Source organism: Rhinoraja longicauda, chromosome 1 (assembly GCF_053455715.1).
Source record: "Rhinoraja longicauda isolate Sanriku21f chromosome 1, sRhiLon1.1, whole genome shotgun sequence".
NCBI lineage: Eukaryota > Metazoa > Chordata > Chondrichthyes > Rajiformes > Arhynchobatidae > Rhinoraja > Rhinoraja longicauda.
Genome location: NC_135953.1, coordinates 89,132,644 through 89,153,928, shown reverse-complemented (window position 1 = coordinate 89,153,928; position 21,285 = coordinate 89,132,644). Strand labels below are relative to the sequence as shown.

The 21,285-nt window shown below is 39.9% G+C and overlaps 1 protein-coding gene across 1 annotated transcript in view; it reads right to left on the bottom strand.

Annotated features, from left to right (window-relative positions):
* Positions 1-21,285, bottom strand: part of rasgef1ba (RasGEF domain family, member 1Ba) — a 78,567-nt gene that overhangs the window by 21,970 nt on the left and 35,312 nt on the right. The window contains exons 7-8 of the mRNA XM_078402088.1: positions 2,163-2,258; positions 1,905-2,007 (exon numbers count right to left, since the gene is read on the bottom strand). Coding sequence (XP_078258214.1) covers positions 1,905-2,007; positions 2,163-2,258 — 199 coding nt within the window. The remainder of the gene's footprint in view (positions 1-1,904; positions 2,008-2,162; positions 2,259-21,285) is intronic.

The window sequence follows — 21,285 nt, the reverse complement described above, 5'->3', positions numbered from 1 at the left end:
CCTATGCATCTTGATAGCAAGGAACCTCAACTAATGCTTCAGATTTCACATACTTATCTATGACTTATTTGTGTGCCTATCCACATTATTAGAAATTATTACTATCTTTATCAATATTGGATAGAGTCATGCACAAAGCATTGTAGTGATACATATGTTGTTCAGAAATGCTTTGCTTAATAAAAGGTTATCATAATTGAGAAAAAACTATAAATATTACTTTGTAATTTATCATTATAAATAAAGTTATGCTTGAAGTTAGGTTGTATCAGCAATAACCTTTTGTCAATACATGCCTGTCTTTCTATTTACATTTGCAGATTAAAGTATGAAACCAAAAGTACTGTGTTTGTGCACATTCTGCAAAGTCTTTTATGGTAGTTGCCCTAAAGTACTCATCTGCGATAATTCTACAAACCTTGACTATTCCTTTTAAAACTATGGCTTGCATACACCCCAAGTGGAAATACTAGAAACTAGCTTGTGGGCAAATTGTTACCATTCAGGCTTCAGTTTGAAAGAACGTAATAAAATGCCTGGTTTCTTTATATTTAGGCAGACACAGCAGTAGCACAATTAAAAAGTCAAAAATCATAAAAATCCCATGCTGAAATTCGGCAGAGCTACTTAAAATGAAAAATAATGAAACAGCAGAAGGCCGTGTGGTTCTTCAGATTCTCTACAATTAATATGTCAGCCCGATGGCATTTAATTGCCTTGTAAACAAAGTTTTCATTGTGTTTCCCTGCTGCGCACAAGTCAGATATAAAGTCCCCAAGATATTTATTCACCCTTGACATTAATTGGCCTGGTACCCCATCAGTCCCAGAAATTCAGGAACCATAATGTTCTCCAACATTGCAGTTGCAATGATCATTGTAGCTCAAATCAGATATATTTTTATTCAGCCTTTACATGAGTATTACAAAGAGCAAATTGTTTAGGCTCATGGTTTGATTTATGCAAAATTTATTCTGCAATGGAAATAAATTAGTTTTATTTTCACTGGCTTGAAACTTGTTCATTTTACATTTTACAACTAAATAGTCAAATATAAAGATCCCATACTGACATTCGACAATTAAATTGAATAAACCAACCCATCTACAATGGCTTTTATTTTCAGTACTTTGAAGCAGAGATTGAGTCAGCACTCAATCATGTTTCCAATGAAAATAATCAGTTTATTGAACCTGCCTTCATATCAGTCATCTGAAGTCTCAATCATGCCTGTCACTCGAATCTTGGATTGTTTCCAATTCACCAGTAATTTTGAGGGCAAGGTTTAACAATCTCCAAATGTTGTTCCGTTTGTGGCGGAACCGATGATCTGTAAAATGTTAGTATCATTTGTTTTGACTGATATTCAAATGCCCTTGAGACAGACTCGCACATAATTATCTTTGTTAATAACATCAGATGAACGTAGTTCAAAAGACACGAACTGCAAAGGGGTATTTTGTTAAGAGTCCCCTCTTCGCCTTCCACACAGTGAGGAATCTGGAGGAGTCACTATGGTGGATGTTCATGTTAAAATGTATTTTGTGTGTTCTGTTGCTTTTTATTGTTATGACTGTATGGCATAACATACTTGGCATAACATACTTGGCTAATAAAGTATTATTGTGATGTCAATATGACAATTTAAATTGAATAAGGTTACACTGTACATCTCTCTTTAAAAAGTTGTATTTTTAATCATTTATCTTCTGAATATTAAACTCCTAATTGATAGTTTATCTGTATCAGGGAACTGATAAAACCTGTCCGGGGGGCCAATACTGCTGACTGATTAAAGTGTAATCATGTTTTACAAACAATACTGTTTGGATTTAATGAAGATCTCCTAACTTGATTGATCTGCCCTGTGTCTCATTACATCCCATCTTACGAGCAATACTCACAAATAATTGCCATCAAGGAATTGAAATTGCCGATGTTAAAGCACTCGCGAGCAACGTCTATAAAATATTCTATTATCCGTGCCCTGTGCTTCTTCTTCGCAGGCTGTGAATGACAGATGAGAAAATTAGACTTTAGATGGAAACAGCACCTTTCACTAAAAGGAACTGACAGGGGAAATGCATAATAATAAGGAGCAATTATTGTGACAGGCATAAAAAAAGGGCTCCAATGTCAGACCCTGCTAGCTTCTGACTCACCATGCAGATCTCTGTTGCTACCAGATAGCTCAGTCTGTTAAACCACTCCACATAGGCTTCCAGGTTGCTTGTTTTCTTCAGATCATTGATGCAGGACTGAAAGATAGAAAGGAAACTGAAACAGAACTGAAACAGGATCATCAGCCCAACTTGCCCATTCCGATCAAGATGCCCCATCTACACTAGTCCCACCTGCCCATGTTTGGCCCAGATCCCTCGACACCTTTCCGATCCATGTACCTATCTAAACGTTGTTACAGTAACTGCCTCACCTACTCCTCTTGCAGCTCATTCCATACACCCTCCATTCTGTGTGAAAAAGTTGCCCCTCAGATACTAAATTATTTCCCTTTCACCTTAAACCTGTGTCCCCTGGTTCTTGATTTCCCCACTCTGGGAAACCACCAACTTTAGAATCATCCACAAACTTATTAATTATGCCTTTTACATTCTCACAAACAGGACTGATCCCTGAGGCACACCACTGGTCACAGACCTTCAATCTGAAAAACAACCTTCCTCACCACCCTCTGCTTCCTTTCATGAAGCCATTTCTCCATCGGCTAGTTCTCCCTGGATCTCATGCGATCTAACCTTCCAGAGCAGACTCCCATGCAGAACATTATCAAATGTCTTTCTAAAGTTGTGGTATGGAGAAAAAAAAAGACATCTAAATATTATCACATTTCTAGAATAAGTTGGATTAAAAAAAACAATAAAAAATGCTTTCAAATAGATCAGCACATAAATGTGTTACAAGGCTTGCAATTCAAAGGTGGGCATTGGTCTTTTCATAAAATGCTGGAGTAACTGCTGAGTTACTCCAGCATTTTGTGAATAAATCGATTTGTACCAGCATCTGCAGTTATTTTCTTATACTATTGGTCTTTTCATGTTCACATCACATGATTGTCTGAGGTACCTTTCACTGTAATGTCTGTTGTTCATTTTCAATTATAAGCATACAGAAATAAGGCAAGTGTGCATAGAAATTTGCACTCACTTGTGCATGTTTTTACATGGCTGGTACCATTTATCTGCCATTTTCTTCAAATAACATCGTTCAATCTACTAGTAATTTCCTTGTTTGACAAGGTTCCACATGGAAGGTTGATTAAGAAGGTTAAATCGTTGGGTATTAATAGTGAGGTTGCAAGATGGATTCAACAATGGCTGAATGGGAGATACCAGAGGGTAACGGTTGACAATTGTATGTCAGGTTGGAGGCCAGTGTCTAGTGGAGTGCCCCAAGGATCTGTGTTGGGTCCACTGTTGTTTGTCATTTACATTAATGATCTGGATGATGGTGTGGCAAATTGGATTAGTAAATATGCAGATGATACTAAGATAGGTGGAGTAGTTGATAGTGAGGTAGATTTTCAAAGTCTACAGAGAGACTTGGGCCTTTTGGAAGGGTGGGCTGAAAGATGGCAGATGGAGTTTAATGCTGATAAGTGTGAGGTGCTGCATTTTGGTAGGACAAATCAAAATAGGACGTACAGGGTAAATGGTAGGGAATTGAGGAATGCAGTGGAACAGAGGGATCTGGGAATAACTGTGCATTGTTCCCTGAAGGTGGAATCTCATGTGGATAGGGTGGTGAAGAAGGCGTTTGGTATGCTTGCCTTTATAAATCAGAGCATCGAGTATAGAAGTTGGGATGTAATGTTGAAATTGTACAGGGCATTGGTGAGGCCGAATCTGGAGTATGGTGTGCAGTTCTGGTCGCCAAATTATAGGAAGGATGTCGACAAAATGGAGAGGGTACAGAGGAGATTTACTAGAATGTTGCCTGGGTTTCAGCACTTAGGCTACAGAGAGAGGTTGAACAGGTTGGGTCTTTATTCTTTGGAGCGTAGAAGGTTGAGGGAGGACTTGATAGAGGTTTTTAAAATTTTGAGAGGGACGGACAGAGTTGACGTGGGTAGGCTTTTCCCTTTGAGAGTGGGGAAGATTCCAACAAGGGGACATAGCTTCAGAATTGAGGGACAAAGGTTTAGGGGTAACATGAGGGGGAATTTCTTTACTCAGAGGGTTGTGGCTGTATGGAATGGACTTCCGGTGGAAGTGGTGGAGGCTGGCTCGATTTTATTATTTAAGAGTAAATTGGATAGGTATATGGATAGGAGGGGATTGGAGGGTTATGGTCTGAGTGCAGGTAGATGAGACTAGGTCAGGGAGAATGGTCGGCGTGGACTGGTAGGGCCGGACAGGCCTGTTTCCATGCTGTAGTTGTTATATGTTATATGTTATATCAATCAGTTGGTCAAACCTGTGTTTTACCCATCGTAAAATCAGGGGGTCAAACATTGCAGTGATGGCAGGGAGACAACATGAGGACACTAATGCTATCCCCACAACTGATGTCAGGCTAACTGGTCTAGAATTCCCTGCTTTCTCTCTCCCTCCTTTCTTGAAAAGTGGCATAACATTAGCTACCCTCCAATCCACAGGAACTGATCCAGAATCTATAGAACATTGGAAAATGATCACCAATGCATCCATGATTTCTAGAGCCACCTTCTTGATTACCCAGGGATGCAGACCATCAGGCCCTGGGCATTTATCAGCCTTCAGTCGACCCAACACCATTTCTTGACTAATGTGAATTTCCTTCAGTTCCTCCGCCACCCTAGGTCCTCTGTCCCCCAGTACATCTGAGAGGTTGTGCCTTGCTTAGTGAAGACAGAACCAAAGTACCTGTTCAACTCGTCTGCCATTTCCTTGTTCCCCATAATAAATTCACCTGTTTCTGTCTTCAAGGGACCCACATTTGTCTTAACTATTTTTTTCCTCTTCTCATACCTAAAGAAACCTTTACTATCATCCTTTATATTCTTGGCTAGCTTACCTTCATACTTCATCTTTTCTCCCTGTATTGCCTTTTTAGTTACCTTCTGGTGATCTTTAAAAGTTTCCCAATCCTCTGGCTTCCCGCTCATCTTTGCTATGTTATACGTCTTCTCTTTTATTTTTATACTGTCCTTGACTTCCCTAGTCAGCCATGGCCGCCTCTGACTCCCCTTAGAATTTTTCTTCTATGCCATGCAGGAAAACTTTTTGTACATAGTTTGGCATTAAACAGATCTAAAGATTTTAAAACTTTGTTTTCCCATCAATTTCCTGATTTTTACAACAGGCACCCATTTGGTTCTCAGCACTACCCAGCCAATGTTTTGTATCAGCAAAAAATCTGATAATATTTTCTGACTGTTCTTGCCATTATGCCTATAAAAAAATATGATAACTTTGTTTTGGTAATTATCCATAAAACTGTTCTCAAAAAAGTTGAAATTTACAGAGCTGCACAAATGCAGATCAAAATTATATTTATTCAACTTTTATGGATTTCCTTTTTTTCAAAGAAAAAAATGATCTTCAAAATTTCAGGTATTCAAAGCAATGAGTAGCTATAATGTTCTGTTGGCAAGGTACTGTTGACATAACGTTATGGGATCCTATGTTGTACAACAGTCGAGCATTGTTCTCAAAAGCAACATTAACACTGCGGTTGAAAATCAAAAGAACATAAACTAAATCAAAAATCTAAAGAATTTGAGGGAACACCAGAGAAAAGAATGCCATCACTGTCACAACAGCAGGAATTGGAAAGACAAAAGAATTAAATTGACAACTGATTTTGGCACATGTGTTCAGTTTGGGTTATCCTGCAATAGAAAGGATGTATGAAAAGCATGAAGAATCAGCACAGCCGAACCCGACAGGAAGAGAACTAAAGTTCAGGAAGCTGAAGTGTGCCAAAAGCAGCATGTGGGCAAATAACATTTTCTCAAATTCCATTCATGAGGTTAGGCTTTGAGAAACCCTTAAACTTTCAATGAAATGAATACTCCACACTGCAGGTCTCATCAGGCAACTCCATTACCTTTTGTCTTGCTTGGGTGTTGACAATAGATCACAATATTTGATGTTGTGCCATATTCAGCAGTCCAATATATTAACTGTCATATTACCTATGTAAGAGGGTTTTTGATTTGGAAAGTGCAACTAGAAATGATGCATTGCGGCTGGGTGTGAATCCCAGAACTCAGCTCTAAACAGCACTGCGGGTTGCGACTTTACCCGAGGACAGCAGCAGTTCAAGAAGATGGCTCACCAGTACCTTCTCAAAGGCAATTTGGGATGGGAAATAAATGCTGGACTTGCCAGCAACATCTCAAGAAATGAATAAACAAAAGTGCAAGGCCATGCATGCTAGGCTACTCCATCAATGTTCTTCCATCAGTTATCTGCTGATGACCACCGAGTGGTTTAATTCCACTCGCTACCCCTGAACATGGGAGTCTATACCTGGCCACAACATGGGCGGATAAATAGCAGCAATTAGAGGACTACATGGGAATTTAACTTTGATTAATGCTGGAAGGGCACCTTAAAAAGACACATAGTGTACACATGCACATTCATTCATTCAACAATAATCGATTGGACATATATTCCAGCAAGTTATAATCATGTCACACATGCAAGGCCATGACCATCAGTGATACGAATATCTAGTCACCTTTCTGACAATAACATCATTAACTCTCCCACCACTGATATCCTAGGGTGGAGTGGTCATCACTGAGCAGTCACATCAATAGCTATCATGAAGATGTGGGAATAGGTTGAAATAAAGTATTCGTTAGCGAGTGCTTCACTTTCAGATTCTCCACAGGCTTTTCACCTTTGATAAGGCACAGTAATAATGTGTATGACTGAATAAGTTTAGCTTTGACAATACTTGAGAAACTGAGCCGCCCAGAATAATTGATTAGCAACCAATTTACCATTCTGTACCATTCCCTCTAGTTACCCTATTACCAAGTGTGACTTAGACGAAGGGATTAAAAGTACCATTAGCAAATTTGCAGATGATACTAAGTTGGGGGGTAGTGTGAATTGTGAGGAAGATGCAATAAGGCTGCAGGGTGACTTGGACAGGTTGTGTGAGTGGGCGGATACATGGCAGATGCAGTTTAATGTAGATAAGTGTGAGGTTATTCACTTTGGAAGTAAGAATAGAAAGGCAGATTATTATCTGAATGGTGTCAAGTTAGGAGGAGGGGGAGTTCAACGAGATCTGGGTGTCCTAGTGCATCAGTCAATGAAAGGAAGCATGCAGGTACAGCAGGCAGTGAAGAAAGCCAATGGAATGTTGGCCTTCGTAACAAGAGGAGTTGAGTATAGGAGCAAAGAGGTCCTTCTACAGTTGTACCGGGCCCTGGTGAGACCGCACCTGGAGTACTGTGTGCAGTTTTGGTCTCCAAATTTGAGGAAGGATATTCTTGCTATGGAGGGCGTGCAGCGTAGGTTCACTAGGTTAATTCCCGGAATGGCGGGACTGTCGTATGTTGAAAGGTTGGAGCGATTGGGCTTGTATACACTGGAATTTAGAAGGATGAGGGGGGATCTTATTGAAACATATAAGATAATTAGGGGATTGGACACATTAGAGGCAGATAACATGTTCCCAATGTTAGGGGAGTCCAGAACAAGGGGCCACAGTTTGAGAATAAGGGGTAGGCCATTTAGAACGGAGATGAGGAAGAACTTTTTCAGTCAGAGGGTGGTGAAGGTGTGGAATTCTCTGCCTCAGAAGGCAGTGGAGGCCAGTTCGTTGGATGCTTTCAAGAGAGAGCTGGATAGAGCTCTTGAGGATAGCGGAGTGAGGGGGTATGGGGAGAAGGCAGGAACGGGGTACTGATTGAGTGATCAGCCATGATCGCATTGAATGGCGGTGCTGGCTCGAAGGGCTGAATGGCCTACTCCTGCACCTATTGTCTATTGTCTATTGTCTATTGTACTTTCTACAAAAGGCAATGCAATAAACCTACAGCATTTCCCATAGCTGTAACCACTACATTTAGAAAGACAAGAATATCAAAATGCAACCATCTGCATGTTCCCATTTAATTTTAGTTTAGAGATACAGAGCGGAAACAGGCCCTTCGGCCCACCAAGTCTGCACCGACCAGTGATCTCTGCACATTAACACTATCCTACACACACTAGGGACAATTTGCACATACACCAAGCCAATTAACCTTCATACCTAATAGCATAGATTATCTCAGAGTACTCACGCGGTCACTGGGAGAACGTACAAACTCCGTACCGGCAGCACCCAAGTCAGGATCGAACCCGGGTCTCCGGCGCTGCAAGTGCTGCAAGGCAGCAACTCTACCGCTGTGCCATTGTGCCGTCCGTGTTTGAGGCACACATGATTGAACTCAGTAAATTCATCACTGTTCTTTCAACATTACAGCATCTCAGTCCCAGAAATATGAGAATAGTGGGATTATCTTTAGTATAAAGGCTTGCATAATTCAGGAAAATAGGTCACTATCATCATTTCAGGGCAAAAAGGGGAAAGGTCCTAATATTTTCCTTGCCAGCCATACCTACACCTCTGAAGCCATACCTACATCCTGCAACAGTTTCAGTTCTAGATTTATTTTTATATTTGACCAAACTAATACTATTGTTAGTCTGCTAATGCTTAGCAAATGTTTTTAATTGACTTTAATCATTAAAAAGAGCAAGCAACCAATAGCCTAAGTTTGGCAAGTTCGTAATGTGTTTCCTACAGCTCAAAGTTAAATAATCTGCAATTTTCTGCTTTTGACCACAATTGGACATAAGTTCATTTTTACTATAGTACAGCTTGCTGTGAAGACATTTTTAAAATTCAGGTACTTATTCACCCAATAAAATCAGGTAAGAGAATTTAGACACCAGAGAATTGGAACTGTTGCAGAGAGACCCGATAGAAGTATATAAAATTATGAGAGGCATAGATAGGGTAGACAGTCAGAACCTTTTTCCCAGGATGGATAAATCAAATACCAGAGGGAATCAATTTAAGGTGAGAGGGGCAAAGTTTAAAAGAGATGTGCAAGGCAAGTTTTTTCTACACATAGGATCGTGTGTGCCTGGAATGTGTTGCTGGGGGTGGTACTTGAGGCAGATTCAATTGTGGCGTTTCTGAGACTTTGGATAAGCATATGGATATGCAGAGAATGGAGCGATATGGATTATGTGCAAGTAGATAAGAGAAGGTCTTGGCATCATGTTCGGCACAGACATTGTGGGCTGAAGCAAAGATACTAGAGGAACAAGATGGACCACTCCGTTGAGATCACCTATACTGAGGTGTAGTGTGCAAAGGAGCGTAACTTCCGCCATTTTATTAGGCAAAACCCGCCATTCGCTATGCCTCTCGCAGTGTAATCAGAGTTTTGGGGGTACAGTATGTGTGATGATACCATTAAAATGCAGAATATATCTCATCTATCAATTCACAGATTTTTGTTATTTTTCTTTTAATATTATTTTTATTGCTTTTTCGAATAACATACAAAAACATTTAACATAACATAATATAACATAACATAACAAGGCACATCAACAACAAGGTCAGTTTTAGGCACCTAAAGGCACTTTAAATATAAAGGAAGTAAGTAAGTATATATATATATATATATATATACATACATACATATACATACACATACAAACTGGTCCCACCTTTAATATCCTAACCAGACAATAATCACAATGAAAATAAAGACAGTCAGCAGTCCACTACAAGGCCTCAGTAAAATCTTCCTCCTCCAGAAATTTCATAAACGAGCCCCAAATCTTTTCAAAAGTGGCGTATTTCCCCTTAACTATATATGTAAGTTTCTCAAAAGCAAGACACTGCAGTAATCCATCAACCCAACTTTGCTTGTTTAGTCTATAAACTGATTTTCGTGACAAAGCAATTTTATGTTTAGCTTCAAGCAGACAAAATATAACCATCTTCTTATCTGTATTGTTAAGTTTACAGCTTGTTGGGAAACACCCGAAAATACTAAGTTTAGGACATAGTGGAAGCTTCTCTTTTGTGGCAATAGATAATATTGTTATTATCTCCTTCCAGTACTCTTGGATGGTGAGGCATTCCCAAAGGCAATGAAACAAGTTACCCTCATGTACATTACATTTGATGCACAGATCAAGTGTATTAGGGTTAATGCGATGCAGTAAAACAGGAGTCATATATAGTCTCATTATCCATTTGTACTGGAGTAATTTGAACCGCGTATTTATTGTTTGGACTTGAGACTGTAAACATATATCCTGCCATTCTTCGCCAGTAATTTCTTCATCAAGATCTGAACACCACGCAAGCCTTTTATCTTTTGAAAATTCCTTTGCCGTAGCTATAATAATTTGGTAAAACCGTGACATTTGGCCACCTGCCTCATGATGGTTTAAAGCCACCTTTTCTAAAGAGTTTTGAGTTGGCAGACCTAGAGTTTTGCGTCTTTGTTATGAAGTTTCTAATCTGGAGATACTTAAAAAAATGTTTTGAGTCAAGTCCGAATTTTTGTTTTACTTCATTGAAACTTAAAAGAATATCATTATTATATAAATCTGAGATTTTACTGATACCCTTGTCCGCCCATATCTTAAAACTCAAGTCATTAGTGCCTGGAGTAAAGTATCTATTTCCCCAGATTGGAGAAAATTGGGATAGAGGAGGATTTTCCCCCAGATAATTTAACACTTCATGCCACACTATCAGTGTATTTTTTACAAAGGGATTTAAAGTGTATTTTTTCAGTGTGGATATATTTGCTGAATATAGATAAAGATTTAAAGAAATGTTAGAAGTTGTGGCCTCCTCCATCCTTATCCAATGTAGGGGTGACTCACGCTCAAACCAAAAGGAGGCTGCCCTCAGCTGGGCCGCCCAATAGTATCCCTGGAGGTTAGGGAGTTTTAACCCACCTCTGTCATACAGTAAGTACAACAGGGTTAAGCGAAGCCTTGAACGTTTACTGTTCCAAATATAGTTACGAAAAAGCTTTTTCATTCGAGTAATAAAATTAAAAGGGGGAGCCAGCGGGATGGTCTGAAAGAGGTAAAGGAACTTAGGAAGGATGTTCATTTTGAGAACATTAATATGTCCAATCATGGATAATGGTAAGGATTTCCATCTGTTAATAGATTCTACCGCTGAGTCAACCACCGGATTATAGTTAGTGGGCACAATGGATTCTATTGTTGGAGTGATTTTTACTCCAAGATATGTAAAACTTTCCAAAACATTTCTGAAAGGAGTATGTAGCGGAGGAGTTAGTTTCAGAACTTAAGAAATAGGATTGTAGATTTAGATATATTAACTTTATAACCTGAAAAACATCCGTATATTTCAATTAAATCTAGTAAATTGGGTATAGATTGTTTCAGATCCGTTATAAAAAGTACAATATCATCCGCATACATTCCTATTTTATTCTCAATATCATTAATTTTAATACTAGCTATCCCGCTATTGCTTCTACTTCCAATAGCTAAAGGCTCAATGGCCAGAACAAAAAGTAGAGGTGACAAGAGGGCACCCTTGCCGTGTGCCTCTGAAGAGAGAAAACTGTTCTGATACCATATAATTGGTCATTACTGAAGCCCTTGAATCATAATATATTTTGATCCAATTGAGGAAGTAACTGCCAATTCCAAAACGATTAAGCACTTCAAATAGGTATTCATGTTCAACCCTATCAAAGGTTTTTTCAGCATCAAGTCCTACCACAGCCGCATCTGGTGCATCTTTCTTTGCATGTATAATATTCAACACTCTACGTATATTATGGAAGAAGCCCTGTCTTCCTTTAATAAAACTATTTTGATCTAGAGCTACAATAGATGGCAGGTGTTTCTCAAGCCTCCGTGCAAGAACTTTTGCGATTATTTTCACATCAAAGTTGATCAAAGAAATGGGGCGAAAGGATTGACACTTTGTGGAGGGCTTTCCTGGCTTTAATATTAAAGTTATAAGTGCATTCCGTAGTGAAGGTGGCAGCTCACCCTTTCCAACCGATTCTTCAAACATGTCTAATAATGGGATGAGTAGCTTGTCTTTAAACTTATTATAAATATCAATAGGTATACCGTCTGGCCCTGGTGCCTTTCCTCCTTTCAAACTGACAATGGCCTCCGACAGTTCTGATATTATAACTGGGGAATTAAGCTCATCTTTAGCTCCATCTTCTAGAACAGGTATCTCTAACTGATCTAGGAAGTTGTGGAGGGTCTGTGAGATGGCTGGACCTTCTGATGTATAGAGTTTTGAGTAGTATGATATATTGTTAATTTCTTGTGGATTTATTATTGTTGTCCCTTCCTCAGATTCAATTTCCAAAATTGATCTTTCATTTTGCAATGATTTTATACGCCAGGCCAATAGCTTCCCTGCCTTCTCTCCTTGATCATAAAATGTCTGTTTCAGTTTCATTAGGCTAGATGCTGCTTTATTTGTGGGCAATTCGTAGTACTGTGCTCTGAGAATTGCCAATTTCTTTCTGCTCTCTTTTATTTCGTAAAGATTAATTTCTATCTCAAGTTCTTTAATATCTTTTTCTAACTCCATCAATTTCAGATGTTGTTTATTTGAACTGCTACTTGTATAACTGATCACTTGCCCTCGAATATAGGCTTTAAATGCCTCCCATCTAGTTGATGCTGAAGTTTGAGTTGTATTCAGTTGGAAATAAGTATCAATATTTTTACCAACAAATTCTAGGATTTTTTTTATCATGTAACCATCGCCACACAGCAAGGCCCCTACTAGCTATCCTAATGGTATCATTAACTAGTAGTAAAGCATGATCTGAAATGACAATATTTTATACACTGAATCGTTCACACAGGTTATCATTGGTTTAGAAATGAGGAAATAATCTATGTGTGAATAGGAATTATGAGTAGCAGAGTGACATGAATATTCCCACCTGGAAGGATTTTTATATCTCCAAATATCACAAAGATTCAACTCACACATAAATTGTTGTATTATTTTCCGACACTGCATACAAGAAGTATCCACACCTGAGGATTTATCCAATTTTGGATTAAGAGTACAGTTAAAGTCTCCTGCTATACAGATGAAACCATGTAATGTGGACAAAGTAAGAAACAGATTATTATAAAATTTTGTATCGTCGCTATTAGGGCCATATACACTTACTAAACTTATTTCTTGATTTAGTAATGAACCCTGGATGATTACAAATCTGCCTGCTGGATCCTGTATGGTTATATGAATCCGTAGTGGAACAGATTTGTGCACAAGTATTACAACTCCTCTTGCGTAAGAGGAATCCGAAGCGGATATGACTTGACCTGGCCATCTCCTTCTTAAAGGGATGGATTCACCAGAAATTAAATGAGTTTCTTGAATGAAAGCTAGCTTTGTTTGTAGCTGCTTCAGCCTAGATATTACTTGCTTTAATTTCACTATCTTCCTAAGACCTCTAACGTTCCATGAAATCATATTTATTTTAGTATCATCACTCATGATATAATCAGTAAACTACTTGATTTGCAGCCGTCCTTTTAACCGTGCCTTGCGGTAGTATAAGGAGTGTGCCTTTAAAACAAAAGAACAAACAGAACAAGTAATAACAAAAAAAACCATCTCCCCAAATGAGACATTGAAAAATCCCTGTGCAGCTGAATGCGCACATTCTCCCTCCCACCCATTCTGCAGGACCTCGATTAGACTGTAGTCTGATCCTCTAAGAGGAGCAGTTTAACAACTGACACTATGAAACCAAAAAGAAAAATAATCAGACTTGTTCTGACGAATTGTATGGAAGAAAAAATAAATGTAACAAAGACCTTAATACACTCGACTAGTTATCCGTTGGTTTACATTACTCTCTGAATCAAGTTGCGTAAAGCTCACAAAACATGTATTAGTAACCGTGACTCTCTGTCGATACTTAAATTATAACAGACTCGTTGTTAACTTATTGTAGTAGTTATTCCTACCGTTACATATTAATTTGTCACAAAGACCAAACTCTCCGCTGCTCGCCGCTCTTCAGCTGACTGACGACCCAGGTTGTGCGTCATGATGGCTGGGGCGCTCCTTCTGTATCTTTCGGATGAAATTCTCAACCAGAGCTGGGGAACTGAAGTAGTGCCCGCAGCCGATGTGTAGAATCCGGTTTTTCGCCGGGAACAAAAGTCCAAACTCCATATTCAAATGGCGCAGTTCTTGTTTCACTCCATCAAAAAGTTCTGCTGTCTTTGAACTTCAGCCGATAAGTCCGGGAAGAACATAACACGGCTGTCTCCGAAAGTGACTGCATTTTTCAGGCGTGCTGCTTTCATCACTCGGTACTACATCAGGAATTTCACAAGGAGAATCCGTGGCCATGTCCCACCGGACCCATCCTGGATCTGGGGCATCTTGCCGATCCCGTAGGCTTGCTCGATGGTTACATGTGGTCCTACATCCATATTAAGAGCCTTAGGCAGCCACTCCATTAAGAATGTAAGTGCATCTCCTTTCTCTGACCGCTCGGATAATCCAACCAGTTTCAGGTTTGAACGGCGTTGGTGGTTCTCCATCTCATCCATCTCTAAGGTTAGCTTCTGGACTTTTTCCCGTGTGGCACCAGCCTCCGTTGCTAGCGATGTAATCTGGTCCTCCGCCGTGTTGATGCGGGTCTCCGCCATTGTGAGTCTTTTGGAGAAAACTTATAGCTTCTTTAATCTCTCTGTTGGAGGAAATTACTTTGTGTAACTGTGTGGAAATGTAATTTCTCAGTGCTTGTATGGCTGACAAAATCAGACTCTCATCATGGCTAGTCTCTTCTTGAGTTAGCATTTCTTTAAGTGCCCTTGGGTCCTCCTCGTGTCCCTCCTGTAGCAGTTCAGCATCTGTCTTTTTCTGGTCTTTAGCTCGGCTTTTCGCTCGATTTCTCGACATCATAAGGAGTATGAATGTCTTGATAAATATTTAGGTCATAAATAGTTTCGTCTATACGTCGGAATATTAAAAAAATATTGTGAATTCGCCGGAGCCTTGGCCCACACGACTGCTCAGTTGAACACCATTACCAGAAGTTAACTTATTTTTCTTTTTAAACGTTTCTGCAAGTTTCTGCCTACTAAAACGGCACCATGACATACTACGGCTTTTAGGGTTAAGTGGTCTATCTTGCTCCTCTAGTATCTTTGGGCTGAAGGGCTTGTTCTTGTGCTGTCATGTTCTAATTTCTATGTTAGTTCATAGTTTGACAATCAGAGGCATGACAGAGACCCATTCTGCTTGAATGCACATCCTCCTGTGTCCTGGACAAATTAATTTATTGGAAATGTCATCAGCTGGAAAAGCTGATGTTTCAGGTTTCACAACCTGCACACCATTTGCAAGCTGAGACTTAGGCAGATACTATATTTCTAGCATTGATCAAGGCGCAACTGAAAGGTGTGCAGTTGAGAGGGAGTAGATGACAATTGGACTGATAAGGAGGACTACCCAGGAGTATGTGTTTTTGTTGCTAATTGTTATCCTGTTCTGAAGACTAGATGAAAGTGAGTGGGTGGGGTGGTGGGGAATCACAATTTCTCAGAGGGGTACAATGTCTACATAGGTATCTCAACTAAAATGGATTGGGGAGGAATATGAAGGAACTAATAGTGTTATCAAAGAGGTGGTGTTGCTGTTTGGTGATGTTGTGAAGAACAGTTCATACAAATTTAGCAAGGGTCGGTTTTAGATAAGAGAAAAGTACCCAGGCCATATAAAGGATTGTGATAGGCAGTTCAGGGGCAAGACTGATAGAAAATGCCACTTTGCCGGTGAAATCCACGTCTTGGTCACAGCTCAAAATAAACTAAATACACAGCAATACTTTTAATGGCCAAGAGATCAAGACGATTTCCAATTCTGAGAAACGTCTTTATCATTACAGTTCCTGTTCAGGAAATGAAGTAGATGAGACTGGAGCATGAACCAGCACAAGAGCATCAAGGGGATGGAGATCATGAAATCATAAGGTTTTGATTAATCAATTTCAGTGGGTTGAAAATGAATCCAACCACAGTAGACTGCTATCAAAATTTGGCAGAAGATACAATAATTGAACAATGGGTAGTCTATAAGGAGGAGCAGGTTTAAGTACAGTTTAAACTGATTCTCATGAAAGCAAAATAATAGGGCAACCAAAGCATGGTCTCGACCCGAACGTCATCTATTCCTTCTCTTGAGAGATGCTGCCTGTCCCGTTGAGTTGCTCCAGCATTTTCAAAAGTTTCAAAGGTCTTTTATTGTCATGTGTGTAGATCAGTCACTATGTTCCTGATCCAGGCCGGGTCTTCAGACTGACATCCTGTGGTAAGTGCTTTGCACACGCGTGGACGTAGCTTTATTGATAAGATGTTGGAACAATCGAGATTCTTGAGAACGTGGTACTCGTTATCTGCGGGCTCCATTGCTTTTGGCTAATAAAGAACTTTATGTGAAGTTAAGCGACTTGTCGTCATTACAACTTCTTACAATGTGTACCAATTTAAGATTACAGTGATATGCAAATCACATACTGCCATACGAGAAAAAAAAGCAACAAGACACATAACTACATGAAAGTTAACATAAACATCCACCACAGCGGATTCCCCACATTCCCACTGTGATGGAAGGCAAAAAAGTCCAATCTACTTCCTCTTTATCTCCCACGGTCGGGGCAGTCGAACCATCCATCAGGGCGAACAAAGCTCCTGCAGCCGGCGATTGAAGCTCCCGCATCTGGGCGATCGAAACCTCTGCGTTGGGGCGGTCGAACCTCCCGCGGCTTTGAGTTCCTGAAGTCGGTCTCTGACCAGAGACCGTGGGCTCCGTGATGTCAAAGTCCGCAAGCACCCATGGTTGGAGCTCACATGTCAAAGGGATCGCAGGCTCCGCAATGTTAAAGTCCCGTAGGCACCCATGGTAGTAGAGCTCTCAAAATCAGTCTCCAGTAAAGGCCGCCAATTCCTCGATGTTAAGCCGCAGTGCGGACAGAGATACGATACAGAATTATATATTTTTTAAATTGCATCTCCATCGAGGTAAGAGATTAGAAAATGTTTCCCCCCCATCCCCATCCTAAAACAGGCTAAAGAACATTAAAAATATACATTTAACACAGACTATTAAAACACAAAGGAAAGGACAGACAGACTGTTGGCGAGGCAGCCATTGTTGGCGCCAACCGGTGGTAAACGTTTGTGTATCTTCAGTTTAAACCAGCATCTGCAGTTCCTTCCTACTCAAAGCATGAGATTTCTGGATGAAGAAAGAGATGGAGGAAGATCTTCTGTTGCCTTGAAACCAATCGCCATCTCCCACTGGACACCATGTTTGTTCCTGTGTGCTTCTGGCTCAGGTTTACAATGGGGGCCTAGCTCCCAGCACTCTGGTGTAGCCCAACACAGCACACAAGCTGTCTCAGCCTGCTGCACTCACATAACAGCTTTGACCACTGGTGAGACCCAGTCTCCAAGCTTTCAGCATTTCCATACGTGAAAATAATTCTTGTTAAAAAGTTTAAAAATATATTAATGGTGAAAGAAAATTTCTGTAACATTCAACGTACTAGAAACAACTAAAAGCATGGAAAATGATAAAGACGAGATTTTAAAAATAACCACTTTTATCCAGCAGCCAATTTCTTGAATTTAATCCAGCAAGTAATGTTTGCATGTTAGACTAATAGTTGGGAAGATCACATTGCCCAGTTAGACTACTCCACCGGTGTCAACGACAGCCACCAGCTCAACCCTAGAGCAAATGGGGAAACTCTGACTTCCATGGGGAAACCAAGGTGGACCCCAACAAAGCATTTAAAAGCAGATGCCAAGGTGAAGAGATCTCCTCCATAGAGAATATTAGATGGTAAAATAAAAAATATTTTTATTAGTCTCGTGAAAAAGATATCCAGATACAGCGAAAATCTGTTTTACATGCTATCTAGTCAAATCATACTATACACGACTACAATCAAACCATACACATGTTCAACAGGTAGTTTTTAAAAAAGCAAAGTGCAGAATAGTGTTATAGCTACAGAAGTTCAATTTTTTTTTTAAGTGCCAGGGGCCGTAACGAGGTAGGTTGTGAGATCGGGACTACACTCTTTGTGTATGAGATGTCCGATCAATAGTTTGATAAGAGCTATTTAGAAGAAAGCAGTTCTATAATCTCTTTCAAACTATTGTATCAACTGCCTGATAAAATGGGGAGAAGGATTGACAGGGTTGCAAAAGGGCGGCACTGTGGCACAGCAGTAGAGTTGCTGCATTACAGTGCTTACAGAGCAAGAGATCTGGGTTCGATCCCTACTACAGGTGCTGTCTGTACGGTCTTTGTACATTCTCCGTGACTGTGTGGGTTTTCTCCGAGATCTTCGGTTTCCTCCCACACTCCACAAACTACTCCACAAATTGTTGGTTAATTGGCTTGATATAAAAAATGTAAATTGTCCCTAGAATGTGTGGGATAATGTTAGTGTGGGGATCGCTGGTCGATGCAGACTCGGTAGGCCGAACGGCCTGTTTCCGTGCTGTATTTCTAAACTAAACTAAACAGTCCTTGACTGTGTGGGTTGATTTCCCAATACATCGCGATGGTGTAGATGGAGTCGATGGGGTTGAGCCTAGCTTGCCGGATCAACTAGGCTGCATCTACAATTCTCTGCAGCTTCTTGAAATCTTGGGCAGAGCAGTTGCCAAACCAAGTTATGATGCATCATGAAACGATGCTTACAGCAATGACAAACAATAGATGTCAGATTGTCAATGTGCCAATCAGCACAGATGTTGAAGGATCACAGAGGAGATGAATAGGACACATTAAGGGTTCTGAAAGGATGTAAGTAGATTGCCTGTCAATTTAGGTTTTATTTGAACATGTAAAGAAAAGCAAATTGGGAAGTACAAAAAATGAGATCTCTGCCTACAGATGGAAAGAATTTTAAAAAAGATGTAAATGAGAAATTTGAATATTTTCTTTATAAGTTCTTGTTAAACTGTAAAATGAGGTTGTTGAGATACCAGAAATGCTAAAATGTGGTCGGGATATGTGGGAAGCTGATTGTGCGAAAAAGCAGACAAGTTACCAGTACCAAACATAATGCATTATATACGGCTGTGGAAAGAAGGCAAAATCATAGAAGAACTAGTCATAATTGTCTGGCCCTACTTACTGACATATAGCAAACGTGTCAAAAGTGAAAACAATAGATAATTTGGTATACAAGATACAATTCTAAAAGGGATGCAGTAATAAAAACAGAGAATATAATCACGCAGATCTTTGAAAATAGCTGGACAATGGAGAAAATGGATAAAGAGGCCTTCAGGATCATGAGTTTATAAAAGGAACAGACCTCAAATGTAACAATGTTACGCTGTTTGCTTAAAGCAGATATTTTGTTTAATTCTGAGCATCATACATCAGGAAGTGTGTCAAAGTCTTAGATACGGTACAGAAAGTTTTTGCCAGTAATCCAAGAATAAGAGATTGGCTACATGGATTGACGAGGGAACATTGTTTTAGTTCAGTTTAGTTTAGCTATGCAGTGCAGAAACAGGCCCTTCGGCCCACCGAGTCCGCACTGATCTGCGATCCCGGCACATTAACAATACCATACACGTGCTCGGGACAATTTTACATTTATACCAAGCTAATTAACCTACAAACTTGTACATCTTTGGAGTGTGAGACGAAACCGACGATCTCAGAGAAAACCCAAGCGGTCACAGGGAGGACGTACAAACTCCGTAGACAGCACCCATAGTCGGGATGGGACCTGGGTCTCCGGCGCTGCAAGCGCTGCAAGCGCTGTAAGGTAGCAACTCTACCGCTGCACCACCGTGCCGCCCTATTGTGTTCTTCTCTAACAAAACGCTGGATGAGATGAATAATTAGTAGGACATAAAGTGCTGGAGGAACTCAGCGGGTCAGGCAGCATCTCTAGAGAACATAAAAATGTGACATTTCAGGTCTGAAGAAGGGTCCCAACCCGAGACATCACCTATCCATGTTCTCCAGACTTGCTGCTGGACTGCTGAGTTACTCCAGCACTTTGTGACCTTTTTGTAAACCAGCATCTGCAGTTCCTTGTTTCTACACGAATAACAAACAATTATTTCTATTAATGAGAGGTAGGGGATCTGAGAATATAGATTTAAGGTGATTGTCAAGAGATTTATCAATAGTAAAGAGTGCATCTTATTCGTGAAATGAGTAATGAATAGGTATTCACTGATTGAAAATGTTCAATCATGGGTTTTTTAAAATAATTTCATTTTTAAAATAAAGCAAAAATAATGGCTTATTGGGAAAATGTCTGGAGAACAAGGCAAACAGGGTCTGCTGCTACAAGACAAGCACTATTAGCTTAATGAGACAAATGAACTCTTTTTGCTGTAATAGTTCTGTACTTCGGTGACTCTATATGTTTAGGAAATAAATAATAGATACATGTAGGGGTTTTTTCTTTTTCAATTTTATTTATTGCTGAAGCCTTGATTCATGGTGTGATGTAGCCCCCAAAGTGGGCGTCTTGTCAAAGAAGCCATTTCAATTATTTGAGCTTCCAGAAAATGTGTGTAGCAGGGTCATTACACAGTTCAGACCTTTCCACACACATATTCCACCTTCAGCAACTATTATTGGATAACAAGCTGGAGTCAGAATCAAGGCTAATTTATTTCTCTCAACAGTTAAAAGGCTATTTTACTTGTACCACTTTCTTGACCAAGATGAATTAACAATGGAAACTGGCCATTTCTTTGTCAAATTGGATTTTGTATATAAATATGGCTAGTGTCACTTTTTCATTATCTACACCAGTATCATCTTTCAAATTAATGTAAAATGACCAACTAGTAATAATTGGTTCATTAAATCTTTCCTGATGCTTAGTATTTAATAGGAACTATTAATCCAGACCTCCCACTGTGCTCATTCACAAATCATCTTTATCCTTCTTCACGTTCACAAGATATAGGAGTAGAATTAGGCCATTCGGCCCACCGAGTCTACTCCGCCATTCGATCATGGCTGATCTCTGCCTCCTAATTCCATTTTCCTGCCTTCTCTGCATAACCCTTGACACCCGTTCTAATCAAGAATTTGTCTATCTCTGCCTTAAAAATATCCACTGACGGCCTCCACAGTCCTCTGTGGCAATGAGTTCCACAGATTAACTACCCTCTGACTAAAGAAGTTCCTCCCACTTCCCTTCTAAAAGAGCGCCCTATAATTCTGAGGCTATGGCCTCTGGTCCTA